The following is an 18700-nucleotide window of genomic DNA, read 5'->3' as shown; positions in this document are numbered from 1 at the left end:
AAATACTGCTGAGAAAATTTCAAATTCTTTATAAAGTAACAGATAGACTACAGTAACACAGTAACTAACTCAGTTACTTTTTGGAAGAAGTAGTGGGTTAGTATAACTAGCTACTGTAGGGGAGTGGAGAAGAGAAATTCCGGAGAAAGTGTGAAGAGCATCATTTTTCGTGAGACTCCATTATACACAAAGATTATTAATTAGCCTATATTAAAGTGTAAATGATAGGAACAGATACAATTTGCCCCGGCGACCCTAATGAGGATAAGCGGTACGGCTAATGAGATGAGATGAGATGAGATACAATTTGCAACACAGACTTCCACAAAACAAACAGGAGGGCCGAGACCAAGTGTTAAGATTATAATGAGTAAGTTTGTCCACCTAGTGGCGCTAAAGTCAAATTTAAGACCTCGCCGTCGCTGTCCCTTCAGCACCACATCGAATGATGCTTTTCCCCCTCGCGGAAAAAAAACCTCTTTCATTTTCTTCTTAACCTGTACCAAATTGGGGTTTATCCACTTGCCTCCCACTGGCAAATTGAATTTACCGATGTGGTAGTCAAACTGCAACAAAACCGAGGAAGGGGGTGTTAAACAAGATGAACAGGGAGGTTAGAGGGAGAGAGAGCGAGAGAGAGAGGGGGGGGGGAACGAGAGGGGGAGATAAGGGGAGAGAGAGAGAGAGAGAGAAAGAGAGAGAGAGAGAGAGAGAGAGAGAGAGAGAGAGAGAGAGAGAGAGCCTTGCACGCGCTGAAAGCCAATTAAAAAATTTGCGTAACATCTTCTCTGGGCCACTACCACTGCTGCAACGCGCGCGTGCACGCATGCGCACGCACAGACCACCACCGTGTGTCTTTTTAAAGCAGCGGAGGAGCTCAGACTGCACACCGACGAGCCTCCATGTGCTCTCCATCGTGACATCTTCAAAGCAACAAGAAGACGACGAGGAGGGTGAAGGTGGAGAGGAGGAAGGCATACATGCGCATCCAAAGGCCCACGCGAAAGCCAAAAAGCTCGTGAGCGTCTTGTCCCGGGCGGCCTTTGGATCGTCGAGCCGGGGCATGATCCAAGGGAAGCGGCTCGCCTATCGCCGAATCGTCGCCCTCCTCCTACCCGCTGCATGTCGAGTGATGATCTGTTTGACTGTTCTGAAGCTCCCCCGCTGCCTCCGGATCCTCGCGTGGTGACCGCAGACCCCCACTCCCGGCGGAAAAAGCCCCCCATACACAGCAGTAGGGCTCCATATGGAAACGGACGACCAGAATTTTAGGAAAAAAGCCAATCTCACGATTGAAATTTGCACCCACCCCCACCCCCTTCCATCGTATTTTAATTGTTTGTCCTATGCAATGAAAGCGTTTTTGCTTTGATTTATTTTTAATTTTTTTTCAGTGGAATACATTCTAGGGAGGACTTTTCAAATATTTTATTCTCACGCAATGATTGCGTTTTTTCTTGGTGAGGGCTGTGGCGAGGGTTTGCAAGGAGCAGCTTTTAATTTTGATTTATTGGCGGGGTTGACGTGCGTCTGAGCAACAAACAGGTTGGCCGTACAAGCTTAAATTGTGTTTCTTTGGTTTTGAGAAAGGCCAGCAAACAGGACAGAGAGGATCTCCAGCTTTTCTCCGTCCTTCTTGTCATGTTTTTTTATGTTCTTCTCTGCTGGCTGGTCCCCATCCAAACGCAACCATAAGGCTCCTGGCGCCTTGTCGTCATCCTCTTCCTCCTCCTCCTCGTCCCTCGTCCCTGTCCTCCTGGTTTTCCGGCTGGCTGAAGTCCCGCACACTGTCAAATATTTACTTCCTGTACATCAAGAGGAAAGGGGGTCCCCCTTTCATGGAATGCGGAAACATGGGCCTGTTCGACCGCGGAGTGCAGATGCTGCTCACCACGGTGGGCGCCTTCGCGGCCTTCAGCCTCATGACCATCGCCGTGGGCACCGACTACTGGCTTTATTCACGAGGGGTCTGCAGGAGCAAAAGCGCCAATGACAACGAGACTAGCAAGAAGAACGAGGAGGTCATGACACACTCAGGGCTCTGGAGGACCTGCTGCTTAGAAGGTAAGACCCAGGGACCTCCTCTTACCCCAAGTGCCAAAACAATAATTTTATTTAAGGACTCCGTAAGGCTTGTGGTGTAACTGTTATTTGTAGAGGATAGTTTAAAAATCTGACCATAGATGTGGTTCCCCTTCGATATTGCCATTTTGGACTTGGATAATTACGCTTTCATGGTCTGTTGTTATCTTCAGTGTCCTTTTATGTATCCAAAGCAGAATCACGTTAAGTGAAATAGTGGTCCAAATCCAACTGTCAGTAAAATCTCAATATTTCACAGCAACGACATGTCACAATCATTGTATCATGCAATGCTGAGTCTTATTTACTGGGGGACCAATTACTGTAAGTAGAAGTTTGGTGGGGAATAACTACATTGGTGTTTCTGTAATTTTTATGGTATCGGTTTGCCAACAACAATCCTGTCAGAAACCTACCCGAGGTGGTGCGGAAGCAAAGTTCTCAAACGCGGGTTGGTACAGCAAACAGAGGTCATTTATCCGAGCAGGGTTTGGTGCACAGGAAGTCAAGTAGTCGGGCAATAATAGTGTTAGAGGATGCAGGGATTGGTATTCCAGTGAGTTCAAATAGGGCGGCAGTCCAAGAGTTTGTCAGGCAGAACTCGTGATCTGTAAGGGCAGGCAAGTTTTCGGTACATTGTAATGACAAAACGCTAGGACAAAACTTCTTGGGACGTGACATGAATGCAACGAACTAGCACCGAGCAAGGAAAACAGAGGGAGGGGCATCATTGGAGGGTAATCAGGACAAGTGACACCAAGTGTGGGGAGGAAATCACAGCTAGGAAATGGGTGACCAAATAAGGTAAGGGAATGCGGGAGGGGGGACCCTTAGTGAATGATTGTGACAAATCCAAAAGTACGTAATTTTTAGTCACTTTTGCTTTTGTGGACAGAGCCGTCTTGGAAATAGAAGTTGTTCTACTGTTCCACCAATGAACTAGGAAAACGCCACAGCGGAGTTATAATAGACTTGCAGCTAGTCAATTGTAAAGTTAATTAACAATAACTTAAATAATATGTTTTGGTTTACTTGACTCTGGATCAAAAGTTCTCAAGATTTTAGCTTTTTGCCAGTAAAAGGGGCCAATTCCTTATCAAGTAAAGTCACATTTATTAGCACCTTATGTATTCAACTACAATAACAAAATGGTACATTTCAAATTTTGTTTTACAAAATGAATGAAAATGGTCGGACCACAAGTATGAGTGTTATTTATTGATTTATTCATTCATTCTTTTTTTTTTTGTATTGCAATAAGGTGTTAGTAAGAGGAAAAATAGTTCTTCAGAGCCATCGACAGAATAATTGCTAAATATATCCAACATAAAAATAACTATTTTTAGAAGAATCTAAAATAATACAGAATTGGATCTAAAAGCAGCTGTACAGGATTCGGAACAATTTTACTTGCGGCCTCTATATTCTGCCTTCCGTCCTCATTGCTGGATCTATCAAGCTCCTTATGTTGCGCGTGCAAGTATGTACATTTCTCCGACATGCTCGAACAAACTCTTCTTTTTCATCTTCCTTGGCGGTTGTGTTGCCATTTGGACTCTATTTGAAACTGGCCTTTTCTGACTTTCACAATGTTCATGCTACACTGACCAGATACAAAAAACATGGGGACAAGCATGAAGTTACTTCCACCCCACGCCCATCCCACCCATTCCTTCTACATAATGTGTTCCACCATTATTTTTGAATGAATGAAGTTTATTTCACTATTATCATGCTACACTTACAAATACAAACCAAAAAGCTGGGGACAAAAAAAGGAAGTCACTCTCCAAAAAGTACTAAAAGTAAGATTATAGCAGAGAGCCTCAAACAAACTTGCTGTACATGATAGGGATTTTTTCTACTCGCTGACGCTAACCTCTGGCTTAGGTCTTCATTGTAGCTTCTGTCAAGCTCTTTTTTTTGTGTGTGTGCAAGTACATGCATTTCTTAGATTTGCTCAAATAAACAACTTTTTTCATCTTTTTAGGAGTTTGGGTTGGCGTGAAACAGGCCTTTTCTTACTTTTACCATTTTCATGCTACAGTAACAGAAAACTGTGTCGACGAGAATAAGTCTCGTTCCAACCTTTCACCCCTTTTCCTCCTACCTAATGTGTTGCACCGCACGAACAGCTTTGCTAAAAGTAAGACAAAAGCAGATAGGCGCACTGGAAAAAAAATAAGGGGTCTTCGAACTAAGTCGGGTATTGTTAACACATATTTATTGTAATTTTGAAAATGTATTACTTACAACTGTTTTTAAGGACACCTCAAATGATGCACCCCACCTTTAATCTTAAAATCTTAAATTACTATTTTTTTAAATATCTATTTTTGTTTTTCGCTTTCAAAAATGATCGCCGCAATCCCAATTCATAGTGGTCAAACATGTTTTAGCTGTTTTTGGGGGCAGGAATCTTTCTGTGTCACACATTTTGACCTCGGGAGCGGGAAAGTGTGGGACACTCGATTTCGGACCAAACTGCTATATTATTGAAGTTTAGTGCCAGGATCAAAAGATGACACGCTTGTGTTTTACTCCGTTTCAAATCCATCATTTTCTTGACAGACATTTTTTTTCTGAGAAGTGCGAGTGATGAAATCCTGTGACCTGAGGCTGCGTGTTTCATTCCCACTAGTCGTGTTTTTGTGTGTACGGAAAAAAAATCAATAGGGACACAATGCAGCTGTATGAGCACACAACAAAACGCCGCCAGCCACAGACCAACAGAAGCTCACTACTAGCACCGAATCTCCTGTGGTGACTAGCGTAGCAGCTAATGGAGCTACAACAGTGAGTCTTTGATTACCGATCCCACTGAAGTCGTCAAAGTTTGTGATGTTAACAAATTTCTTGTCAGGGTTTGTCCAAGCTGCCTACGGTTTCCAGTCTGCACTTATAAATCAATATTAGTTAAAAATGATCGACGAGTTGCTCTACTGTCTAGCGAGACTACCGCACCTCGAATCAATCAAAACATGACAATCCGGATCTGATGACTTATTAAAGTGTTTTCAACATTATTTTGAGCTAAGGCACACTTATTCTTTGAAAAAAATGGGAGGCACTGTTCGAAATGCTAAAAAAATTATTTTGTCGCCTGTATCTCTAGAGCAAGTTTAGTGGGTCGACAAGTCCAACTTTTTGGGCTATAGAAAGCATCTTCCTCTGCCTTTTTGCCCCAACCACCGGTTCTTTTGTCAGTCAAGAGCATTTTGTTGTGATGATGACTTTTGGATAAACATGTATTCGAAAAAGATTTGCACATACATACTTCTATTCGGTGTAATAATAGTCTGTGGTTTGCAATAATCTGTGGTCTGTGCAGCCCTTTGAGACTATTTGTGATTAAGGGCTATACAAATAAACACGACTTGGCATAATGTAGGTTTGTCAAGCTGTTTTAAAGATGTGTGCAACTCAGACCGCTGCGTCAGTGATACCGTAATACAGCAAGGGATTACTGTTAGAATGTTAGAACGGAATAGTTCAGAAAATATAGAAGTCTATTATGTTACCTGTTTAGCATTCAAGTTAACAAAGTGCTGTCACTAATTAGCTTACAAAAGTGAACACAAATAAAGTATCTCACTAAAGTAGTCCTCAAAACGCACAATGTGTTAAAGTATTCATATGCTCATTTAGTTCAAATACACTTACAGGTTCAGATCTTTCAAGTGTTCAGAGTTGAAATGAAGCTTGAAGCCTGTTGTGAATATAGTAAGCTGGCTACCACAGGACAGGAGAAAACAAAACAGTTGCAAACCGAATTTCCATCACAAAGTGTCCTAGACAATTGCATCGTGGGGGCATAACAACAACTATTTTCGGTCTAATTTTGGTCCAAATTGGATTAGCCCAAAAAATGCCGGACCCAGATTTCAGACACAGTTGTTTGTCTGAAGTAAAAATTGGTATTGGATGGGTAAACAAGAATTTAGTAGACTTTATCAGGCAACTATGACAAGGCATCATTCTCGATGATGCCGCAATGAGATAATAAGCGCTCTTATGGGAAGTCTGGGGAAGACGGGCATCCTGATAAGGTACGGAATCTGGGCTAATTCGGGAAGTCTTAAGTGAGGGGAAAGTGTTGCGAGTAAAATGATGTCATTTCCAGTAAGGGATGCCTGTAAACACACTCCTTCGGTATGTGTGTGAGAGTGTTTGCGAGCATACGGGTGCTGGGGGAGAGGATGCATTTTTTATGAGGAGCAGCGTGATTCGCTCAGATCGCTTTCCAGGACGACAAGTCACTCATAATCGCAGCAGCAACTGCAGCGTGAAGCGGCAACGGGGAGCATTTTTCACCTGCATTTTTCACATGGAAATGACCGGGAATGTGTGAGTGTGTGTGATTGGGAAGTTGTTGTGGCGTTTTTTTTCTTTCCCTGCGCTTGTGTGGAGTCAGCAAGTGGGCCTCTCAGGTGTCAAAGAGGTTACATCATCATCATCGTGACACAAGAAGCTATACTGATGGACAAAAGCATTGCGACTAGGACTGCAACTAAGGACTATTTTAACAGACGACTCGAATATTGAAACGATTAGTCGAATCATCTAATAATTATTCATTCTTTCTTAAATTTAGCATAACGTTGCTCTAATTACGTGGAAATGACAATATACACAGGAAAATAGAACTATGAAAAAAACACCTTTTTGAACATACTAAATTTGTGCTAAAATTAATTTCAAATACACTAAAACCAATTGGGTCAGTGTTCTGTCGGTACAGACAGAAGTCCAGTCAAAAACCTCTGTCCATCTTCTGAGGACAGGCAAATATATAATAAAATGATAACAAGTAAAGATTTTAATCACTCTGAACCAAGAATAGGCTCAAATAGAACAAAATATTATTTGCATATTGTCAAGTACATTCAGTGGTGAACTGCAACGTTTATAACTGAATAATTTAATGATTCTCAATAGCTTGAAATTGAATTGTTTAAAGGTGTAATATTTAGTGCCTTCTAGTTGTACAAAATACTTTTATTCAGTAAAAAAAAAGCATTGATTTGAATGTTAGGCAAAAGTACCTGAACTATCATACCAATGATAATTTTAAAAAATATATTATAGGTCAAGAAATTTGTATTGCTTTTGCATAGTGGAATCCTTACTTATGGTTGCCACCATGTTTGCGTGCTGCTCCGCTGTGCTCTGTGGCACTGGTTCTTATTTACATTAGACAATACAGCACAATCTAGTAGTCAAATACTGTATTACACACTGGGATTTTAACAACTTTCGTTTTAACAAGTTAACAACTGACGTTTGTTCTTCAGACTGCATGCAATTACAGTGATTTCCAATGTGTTTGTCCATTATCGATTGCTGTGGACGATGTCGATTCATCGTTGCAGCCATAATTGGGACAGCATTTTTCACAGTTCGAGTCCTGTTGGTGTCCAAATTATTTTTATCGTATTTCACATTTTAGTCATTTTTCAATTCCTGTTTCAAGAACAAATTTCCTGGCAGCGTGTAACTCCCAACACTGGTTTTCAGTTACCATGTTTCTTACTGTTAACTTCCTGTATGAGCCCCTACTGACACTTGCAGTAGCTTGATTGAAACTTCTCTTGTCACATTTTTTCCGTAGACGTGAAAATTCTTTTGTCCCAATGCTTAAATTTCAAATACTTTGGCCCGCAGTTTATTTTTTCTTCATTTGGCACTTTTTTCACTCCACATTTTCTTCAGTTTTTACTTTCCATACATGTTGTTCCCACATTAAAAAATAACCCTCACATAAAGGGACACTATGTAATATTTAACCACGAGATGCAGCTTTATTGTGTAGTGCAACCTAAAACAAATGCTCCGAAGCACAAATAATAATCCAAACTACGAAGACACCAAATAACCAAACTGCATTTGACATTTTTTCATTTACTTGACGAGATTTCTTCTCCAGTAGGCAAGCACAAGATTTTGGGGTCCTTGAGTAAAAGTGACCGCAAGATGGCAGACTGTAGTGTCATCGATATGACATCAAGATAAATCACCAAAGAAGGACCATGACCACGATGATCTGGTATTGAGACTTTAATTCCCTTACCTGGATGGTGAAAACTGCAAATGCACAATGCATTAGGACCATGAGCTTATAAATTCACAAAAAAAGTGCATAAACTTTACATCCGTCTGAACCACTACAAGCTTTTTATACATAATATAAACACTTTTAGAATGTTATGACATTGCCTTCAACATGGATGAGGATTGATTGAACATGCAACAGTCCTTATCAGCCTTTGTCTGCGTCTCCCGGAAGTACAGTGGAACCTCGGTTTTCGAACGCCTCTCAGTTCAAACACATTGGTTCTTGACCCAAAATTTTGAGAAATTCTTGCTTTGCTTTTCGTTCAAAAAATCGGAGTTCGAACGCCGGTACGCTAGGGGCGATGCTGAGCGGCGTACGGGTGTAGATTGCCCCCACCCCTCGGGAAGAACTGTTGTCACGTGAGCGCGCACTTCTTTTTGCTTTCGTTTTGAATATCGGTGAGTGTTTTAACCCCTAATTATGCCTCGGAAGAAGTTCGGTGCAAGCAGCAAAGTTGCTAGAGGTGAAAAAAGAAGAGTAGTGCGTACAACTATTGCATTTAAGAAAGAAATAATAGCAAAATATGAAGAAGGTGTGCGAGTTCCCGATCTTGCTATACATACAGCATGGCTTCTGCTGAGCACCACAAAGGTAAGAAATTCCTATTCATAATTATTTTCTTTATCCTTTAACCGCTCACCACTTGTTGTGGAGACCCGGGTGCTAAATGACGTGTAAACGACCTGATTTTTTTATTTTTACACGCTCATGAAAGATTACGCTAACGCGAACGTACGATTAGCCTGGGTTAGCTTCATGTTTACGTTCTTGCTAAACATTCAGGGTGTTGGAACGGATTAAAACGATTTTACATGACTTTTAATGGGAAAAACGATTTTCCGTGATCGACCAAATCGGTTTTCGAACAGGGTTCTGGAACGGATTATGGTCGAGAACCGAGGTTCCACTGTAGTATTATTTTGCTACACTTTTCAACTTAATGCTGTTCTCTAGAACACTTCCAAATGATCTTACAAAACAATTGCCAAAAGGGCAACACACAGAGCGGGTCATGTTATATGAAATAAATGCAAATTCTTTAACAAACAAGAATAAAATGAAATGCAATTTCATATGATAGTAAACATATTATTGCCTGAATTAAGAATACAGCGTGAAGACGGTAAATAAAACACAATTTTCCTTTAAGTTGTGACAGCATAATTGCTAATTGCTGGTTAGCAGAGCGAGGCGACAAGTTTTGTGGCACCGCAGCATGTGCCTTCATTCACCTGTCAAATGCCGCAAAGTCATGCACACACAAATACACCCATTCGCACACACTTACCACCCTGCCCATTAACTTTATGGAATTTGTGAGTGTCTTTTTACATTTGCGTTTTTGTGAGGACGATTTAACTTGTCCCTTCTCTCATCTCATCTCATCAGCTGCACCGCTTATCCTCAGTAGGGTCGCGGGGATGCTGGAGCCTATCCCAGCAATCATCAGGCAGTGGGCAGGGGACACCCTGGACTGGTTGCCAGCCAATCGCAGGGCACACGGGGACAGACAACTCACTCTCTCAGTCACACCTAGGGACAATTTGGACCGGCCAATTCACCTGAAATGCATGTTTTTGGAATGTGGGAGGAAACCGGAGTGCCCGGAGGAAACCCACGCAAGCACGGGGAGAACATACAAACTCACTTAGGAGGTCCCACGACCTCAGAACTGTGCCGCACACGCGCTAACCACTGCGCCGCCGTGCTGCCCACCTTGTCCCTTAGTGTGCATATATTCTTTTTTTGCTGCTTTAAGTTCATCTTGTTCTAAGTGAATGAATACAGTCAATGACAACCCAAAGTTGGCAAAAACTTAAAAAATGTAAAGCAGCTTTTTTTTTAACGCACCCAAATGCAACTCCTGCAATAAAAGACTTGAATCAGAATGATCTCTTTCACAATTCTGAATAAATGAATAAAAAAATGTGTTTTGGACATGATATGGTCAAAAGTAGATGCTGGGTTGGTGCAAGGAATGTTGGGATGTGTAGTCAACAGAAACAGTGAAGAAATAACACCAATCCAAAAATGAAGCGCATATTCGTCCTTGTTTCTCTTTAAATACGGATTTCTCCACTGTCCTTTTATTTCCCAACACACATTGCTGCTTATGTTCTGCAGCAGTAAGAGAAAATGGTTCGGACAGTGAAATAACACTTGCCTTTGTGAGGGTTGGGGCCGGACAAATTTAGAGGTGGAGGTGTTGGTGATTTGGGGGGGGGGGTGCTTTGACGCAGCCACCCTGCAACCATCGGCATTTTCTTCCTACATTAAAGATTAGCGAGAAGAAGAAGGGGGAGGAAAGAGCCGCAGCGAAGCGCCACACTGAATACTGGATGTGTCCCCTTAACACACACGCAAACACATCTTTGACCCTCGCTCACACCAGTTCTCCTCTTCCTGCAGCTAAACTGGAGATCAATAACTGCAAACGAATCGTTAACAGGAATGCCGAGATGCCCGCTGCAGGTGGCGTCTGTATTGTGGCATTGTTGAAATTAAATTCAAAATATTTAGCGTGATTAAGGAATTGTTGCATCGTCTGCCCTGTGATTGGCTAGCAACCAGCCCAAGATATCCTCCGTCCTGCTGTCCAAAGTTAACTAAGCTGGGTTCCAGCACCCTTGCGACCTTCAAGCTGTTGGAAAATAAATCATTGAATATGTATGTCAGAGGCCGAGAACGTATGGTTCGCCAGGAAGATATGGCTCTTTTCAAGAGTACGTCTGGCTCGGATATAAAATCCAAAAGGGATAATCTTCTACGTATCATTCCCAATTTTGGTATATGCAAATCCAAAACAACTCAATAAACGTATGGTTTGGTCGAGAATATATAGGGCATAGTCTCAACTACGGTTTAGAGTCACGTTGTTACACCAACTGAGCCCATTTTGGCTGCAAGTCTCCATGGAATCCTTAATACGGAAGCTCATTAAACAGTGAATGTGCACTGTTGAGACCCTTAATGAAAACTGGGCGGCACGACAGCTGGGTGGTTAGCTCGAGCCCCTCTGCGCAAGTTTCAATTTCAGCTACGGCCGTAATCATGTGTGGAGTTTGCATGTTCTCTTTGTGCCTGTGTGGGTTTACTCTAGGCACTCTGGTTTCCTCCCACATTCCAAAACATGCATGATAGCCTATTTGGCTTGTTCAAATTGTCCCCTGGTGTGAATTAGCGAGCAAGTATGTCTCTGTGTGCCCTGTGATGGTCTGGGAACGAGTCCAGGGTGTCACCTGCCCACTGCCTAAAGATAGCTGGGATAGCTCCAGCATGCCCGAAACCCTAGTGAGGATAAGCGGTGCAGATAATGGATGGATGACGAACAGCCAAGCACCCAGGGAAGCTTGTTTGGGTGAGCGGTAGTCTTTCACATAGCTTAATGTAAATACATCCAAATCCTTCTTGTTTACAGTATTTTGTGACATTTTTACACAGTAAATCAATATTTACGAAAGAAATGATGGTCAAAAAGAGCTTCAACAATCTGAAGTAACTGTGGAAGAGTGACACACTTAAAGTTGTATATTCGTTTATAAAGGACACAGACTCTGTAATTATTAATTCATAGATTTTATGAAATTGTTAAACGTTATACAGTGAAATAAAATGCACTGAAGGAGAGCAGTTTTGTTGAATTTTGTCTTAAAAAATACGGTGTGGCTCTCAAAAGAAGACATCAAAATATTTTGCTTTCTTGTTTCTTTGAGTCAAATCAAGTTATGTATATTTGTCTAGCTCCTAATCACAAGAAGTCTGAGAGAGATGTGCACAGTTATGAAGCTCCTGACTATTGTTGTATGTAGTCAAAATGTCAGTACATTTTTGTTGGCTGGCAATGGAACTGTTGGATAGCAAAAGGCATAGCACATCGTTTCTTGTTAAGCCGATGGTTTCCTATGCCAGCATCTGACTCTTGGTGACCAATGTGTAATCCGTGAACTTTTGCTTCACTGGCTTCGGCTACAGTTTTTCCTCCACCTCAGCGAAGGAGGAGTAATTGGGAAAGAAGGAAGGTGACTTTGACCACATGACTCTTATCTGCGCCTTTTTAAATGGGGAAAGAAAAAAAATGTTGAGATACCCTCTGAGCAGGTCCGCAAAGTCGCCGGACGAAGTGGCATTTTTCCATTGGGCGGCGGCCAATTGGAAGACAAGAATTGCATGCTGGGAGTTTTGAGGCTGAAACGTCATGGGCGTAACGAGTTCGTCTTTCACGGCTGCCGTGTTCGTCCTGGTGCAAAGGCTTTTGTTATCTTGGCCAATGAGCTTATCAGCCACGATTGTGCTGAGCTCGGCGTTTTTTTAGGAACCAACGCACACGCCTGCGAAATCTTTTTAAACTTTACTTTTTCAAAGATAAGGAAAAGTGTGAGCGGAGTGAAGATGCGCTGCACAACTCACACAGAGACAATCTTCATTTGGGGATTTCTTGCTGAAGCCACAAACGGGAAAACTTTATACATAAAAATAAAAGGAACTAGTGACAAAGAAACATTATCATTGCAATTGAATCATTATAGAATAAATTATATTTAAATCCATTATTGCTAACTAAAGCTGAAAACCACAGTGAACGGATAAAGTTTTCATTTACTGATTTAGATGGAGATTGAGTCATGTATCCTCTAGGATAATTTGTTTATTTCTATTTGTAGAGAGGGCTTTATAGCTAAATACAGTATTTTCCACTTTGTGACAATTGATTGTTTTTGGAGCCTTTGCTCTTTTCAAAATTCCAATTATTCACTAAACCCCAGTCAAAGATGCGTTTTACTTGACTTAACCGTTTGTAACACAACTTTTACAGGTGGTTGACTGGCCGTCACTTTGGTGAAAGGGTGAAAGACCCGTCAGCCACTCGACCGTGCTTAGTTGTTAGATCTCTAATGTTTAATTCACAACAAGCGTTGCCCAAAGACACCTTCAATGCGTTGGAGTCATGCTGTGTCAGCTTGAAAGCAACTCGCTAGCTAAGGCCCCTTTTATGCTCCCGGAAAAACGTTTTGGAAGGAATGCGGGTGCCAAGGTGACCCGGCAATGCTATTGGGGTTCTTTGCTTACAACCAAAAAGCAGTTGTTTCCATTTGAAGTCACCTCTAGTAGTTAAAGGTATCACCAAAATATCAAACATGCAAAATGTAAGTAAGTAATTTTGGAAAATATATATTTCATCGGTGTCTTCCAATAATTTCTCAAGAGAATGTGTTTTCTTTGTCTTCCTAGCTGTGATGTCATCAAAAGAAAACCAGCACCCTAGCAAGCTAGTCGCCATGTTCTTTTATGCTCTGATTAGTCAAAGAGTTTACCAGTGTTCTAAGCGAAGTTTTAGTGTTTTTTGTGGATAATGCCTAGGTGATGTGTCTCAAGTAGATGAAAACGGTAGAACAAAGGGCGAGCAGTTAAAATGAAGTCAATTGGCAAAAAACGGCGGAAAAACACCAGGCTGGCCGACCCAAAAACAACGAACAGCGGCAAAAGCTATAGTGACAAACGCGGAGCTGCCCGGTATTAAACAACCTAAGGAACACGGCAAAACAGACGCAAACACTAGGCCAGTCAAAAAACTGGGAACCAACAACAAAAGACGGCTAGCCAGCCAGACAACACATTGTTGGCAGCCAGCGCGTGCCGATAGCGAGGAAACAAAGCGGGAAAGGCCTCGGCAGCCTCGGAGCTAGCTGAAATGGCTCCAAAACACCCGCAACTGTAGTGAGGATAAGCGGTGCAGATAACAGATGGATGATGAACAGCCAAGCACCCAGAGGAATTTAATTGGGTGAGCGATAGGCTGTCACCATGTTAAAGTTAAATACATCCAAATCCTACTTGTTTACAGTATTTTGTGACATTTTTACAGGGAAACTCTGCTCACAACTTGTATTGAAATCAATATTTACAACAAAAATGATGGTCAAAAAGAGCTTCAACAATTTTAAGTAACTTTAGAGGCACAAACTTAAAGTGGTAAATTATACCAACAGCAACAAACGCGAGAAAAAAAAAAACCACAATCGCCTACCTCCAAGTCGAAATAAGCGGTATGCCACGATCACTTTTTTGAGCTGGCCTCGCTTGTTGTGTTGATGAGACAAGCTATTTTGAAAGTGTTGTATTCCTTTGATGACGTCTTAGCTCTACTGCAAACAGACCAGATGGGATAACCTTGGGCTTACATTTCTCGACTACCCCTGTGCGTGGAATATTTTGCAACATATTTGCATAACTATGGGGAGCACAACTAGACGTTCTGTGCCTAATTGAGAAAACAACTCTGATGGGGAATACCTTTAACAAGCATGTAAGTAATTAGCTCGAATGGTGGAAAAGTTCCCTTTGTGAGTTTAGTGTGTTTCGATAGGTTCCAGGTGAAGCTTCACCTGGTTACGCGCGTGGACGGGTTGTCTACATTAGCTGGGTATGGGGCTTCCCTCGCTGCCCTCGCTCCCTCGGCAGAACGTTATCAAGATGAATGTGGCGATTAGAGGAATGAATAAGGTGTGATTATCCAGATGAATATGGCCATTAGGGAAGCGTCATTGCCGAATGAAAAGAGCAGGAAAAAAACTTTGAGGGAATGGGGACCTGCGTGAACAGGAAAGGTTTCTGTTGTACAGTATGTTTGTGTATTTGTGTCTCAGTCAGGGTTTCTTTGTTTTTCTTTACATGTCAAGTCAAGTCAAGTCATTTTTATTTGTATAGCCCTTAATCACAAATAGTCTCAAAGGGCTTCAAAAGTTATTACATATAAGAAGTTTAGGTTATTCATATGCTATATAGTAGAAGTGAGTTTTAAGCTTAGATTTAAACATTTCCACTGAGGTTGCAGATCGGATCTCAGGGGGAAGAGCATTCCACAACATATATTTACATGCATATACAGTGTATATATATATATATATATATATATATATATATATATATATATATATATATATATATATATATATATATATATATATATATATATATATATATATATATGTATGTATGTATGTATGTATGTATGTATGTGTGCGTGTGTGTGTGTGTGTGTGTGTCTGTATATCTTTTTGAAGATGAAGTGAACCTAGTCAGAAACACACCCCATACATTGTTAACGTGGTAAATTACTATTTTAACTGCAAATGTCAGCTTTTCAATCCATCCACACTGTAGGTGTGTAGAGGCCCATTTCCAGAGCCAGTACTCCTGTGTTCTAATCGTATAATGTGTATGCTTATTGCTGTAGAAGGCTAACGAACGATAAGATAAACCTTGTGCTAGCACAGTTGAAAAATATTTAGCTGGTTGGAGAAGCTAACTAACCTTCCTTTAAGCTAGAACAGAATCCAGAGTACCATATTTTTAGGTTGATTAAGCTTTTAGAATGGCCAGAAAAACAGAATTTGCATGTGAAACTCCACAGTCTATTGTTTTTCTAAGGAATGAAGGCTACTTCATGCCAGAAAATGGCAAGGAATTGAAGATCTCTTCCAACAGTGTGCACCGCGTCCCTTCAGACAACAACACAAACAGGATCTAACCAGACTAGAAAGAGAAGTAGGGGCACAACTAAGCAAGAGGACAAGTACATAAGAGTCTATGGTTTGACATTGACACCTTACAGGTCCTCAATTAGCATTTTAAATAGTAGCTGCAGAACACCAGTGTTAACACCTTTAGTGAAAAGGTGACTCCAAAACGCTGGCCTTCAAGGCAGAGGTGGCAAAGAAAAAGCCATATCTGAGATTGTCCAATAAAAGGAAGAGATTTTTATGGGCAAAAGACACGGATATTGCAAAACTCAAGTGTGACTTTTCATGGAAAACACAAAATTGTCTGGGTGACAGTGTCTTTTAAAAATGATTGTGTTGGTCCTTTTGTTGCAATAGGTAAAACATATTTTGTTTCTGTTTATTGTTGTTCTTGTGTGTACGCTTGTGATTGATGTTGTGACTTGTTGTCAGAAAGCCCCCGCCCCCCTCAGTGCAGATGCGCCATGTGATTTTCACCTTCTTGCCATCTGTTACCACGGCAACCGGTGATGTCCACATGGCAACTGCTGCATAGGGAACGCAGGTGTGTGTGTGTGTGTGTTTTTAAGGGGGGTCGGGAAGGTTTGCAGACAGACAGTGACGCATTCTGTGTACGCCTGCAAAGTTAGTAAAAATTCCGCCCACTTGTAATCACTAAAGTAAAGAGGCACTGAATCTCTCCGGCTCTTACTCTCCTCCCACACTGTGACCCCCCCCCCCTTCCCGTCCCATCCCCGCCTCCCCAAGCCACCCCGTCACCTTTCCCACCATGCATCTGTTGGTGCCTCGTCAGGCTTTTGTCTGGCTCATCTTTGATTACAGTGGCAGGCTGTGTGGGATGGACTGACCCGGATGTTCCTTTTCTGCATACATTTTTCCTCTTTCTTCCGTTTTTTTCTCCCACCTGCTTGGATTTCACAGGTTTGTATAGTCACGCCTCCTGAGACTCCTGCTTCACTTTACAATGCACTTTTAAAAACTGGACATGGACAGCGATGCAGATTAATCCGGCCTTCTGTGGCTCGGTGAGTTTGGAGCTAATTGGCCGGACAAATTAAAAGGGAAATTGCATTTTAAAAAGTGCATAATAAGAATACATATATATATATATATATAGAGAGTATCCTGACCAGCTGTATCTCTGTGTGGTGTGGAGGCTGCAGCGCTACCGACTGGGGTAGTGTGAGGAGGGTAACGAGGACAGCAGAGAAAATAATCGGGACTACACTTCCCTCCATTCAGGACATTGGCCAGAAGCACTGCCTATCCCATGCAAAAAACATTACCGGGGACCCCTCTCACCCCCATCATGGACTGTTCACTCTGCTAGCCTCTGGGAAGAGGTACTGCAGTGTGCGGTGCAGGACCACCAGGCTCCGCAATAGTCTAGTCCCCCTGGCCATTAGACTGTTAAATGGTCAATCTAACATATAGTTAACTTAAATCTAAACGGCTGCTAATCTGACTTTTGCACTACTGGCAGTTTTTTTTATAGCTTGCCACTCCTTGCACATTGCTCTCTGCACTATTGTAATTACAGCGTTATTGTTACAGTGTTAATGTTACTGTGTACCTGACTTGTTAACCTGACTGCCCATATTGCACATCTGGTTAGCTACTCTTCTTGCACTATCGGCACTATGGTAAAATACTACACGTAGCCAAAATACAATACCACATTATTTATATCTGTACATTCAAGGAAACTGTTGGGGGTCAGATGCATCGACATTTCGTTCTGTATACACGTGTACTAGAATGACAATAAAGTAGATCTGAATCTGAATCTGAATCTGAATATATATATTAATATATGGTCAAAAGAAGCAAATGAAGGCCTTTTTATAGGGCTGGGAGAATAATCAAGGTAAAATGGTTAACTCGTTGTTTTTAAAATGGAAAAATTGTGCATTTTCTTAATTGATACATCAAGAGATGGAATGTTATTTGAATAAATTATTTATTTGTACTACTCAATGTTAAAAGTAATTCGTAAATTGTATTCCATCCAATTGTAAGTGAATGTGAATTGCACACTAATATTGGTCTATTTTTCATTTTATTTTTTAAATAAGTCGAGGTTTCAATCAAAAAATAAAAATAAGTTATAAGAATCTGATGTGTCTGGAGAAGCTGATCCCAAAATAATAGTGTTACGTTTATAGTTTAGTAGACACTCAAAATAAGGAGAGTATACATCAATTATTTTTCAACTGACAAGCAGAACAAGAGAGAACTGTACCGAACACTCCGATAAGAAATTCCACCCTGTACCAAAAGGTCTTTTCCCAAGCTAAAGGGTGTGGAATTCATAGAAGTGCAACATGATTGTCACCATTACCCATTGCCCTCATCTGTGCCCGCTCGTTTGGCGCCAGCTGCCGCTCGTTGCCTGATTGGTTCCCCTCGTATTTAAACTCAACGCTTCCATTCACTCCTTTGTCTGTCTGTCAGCGAACCTCCACACATGCAAGAAAAGCACTATTTGACTCTGGCTCCCGTCTGTCCCATCCTTAACTGTATTCTGCTTGTCTGCCCCTGGATTCCCGGTCATCTCTGGCTCCCTGACTTTTTCCTTCCTTCGACCACGCTCTGATCTCCCGCCCCAGCTACTCGACTCGTTTCTGCCAATCGACCATGCTCCGTTTGCCCGTACTGGCTACTCAACTCGTTCTCGCCTTCTGACCATGCTCCAATCCCGAGAGCTCCCTGCTCTTTCTGCCCAGCGATCGCCAGATTGCCGGTGCTTACTTTCCCATACTTGACTTCTCAGCTTCCGCAATAAAGTTTGTCGTGAAATGTTACATGTTTGGGTCTACCATCTGTTCTGGTTACAACCACGATTGGCCAATAGTGACAATGATGCAAACAGCACATAATAGTAAACAACAACAATAGTGCAAAATAACAGTCATAACAACAAACAGTGAGCCAAAATTTCAACCAATTGTGCGCAATAATAATAGTCAAAAACACAACCAAC

The 18700-nt window shown here is 41.6% G+C and overlaps 1 protein-coding gene across 1 annotated transcript in view; it reads left to right on the top strand.

The window, feature by feature from the left end:
• The first annotated feature begins 740 nt into the window (after positions 1–740).
• The window catches only part of cacng2a (calcium voltage-gated channel auxiliary subunit gamma 2a), a 52508-nt gene continuing 34548 nt past the window's right edge, over positions 741–18700 (top strand). Inside the window, exon 1 of the mRNA XM_088340165.1 lies at positions 741–2064. Coding sequence (XP_088196291.1) covers positions 1839–2064 — 226 coding nt within the window. The 5' untranslated portion in view covers positions 741–1838. The remainder of the gene's footprint in view (positions 2065–18700) is intronic.

Source organism: Urocampus carinirostris, chromosome 1 (assembly GCF_059441175.1).
Source record: "Urocampus carinirostris isolate Australia breed hairy pipefish chromosome 1, RoL_Ucar_1.0, whole genome shotgun sequence".
Classification (NCBI taxonomy): domain Eukaryota; kingdom Metazoa; phylum Chordata; class Actinopteri; order Syngnathiformes; family Syngnathidae; genus Urocampus; species Urocampus carinirostris.
Note: the sequence above shows the minus strand (reverse complement) of the source record. Positions and strands in the feature narration are given on the sequence as shown.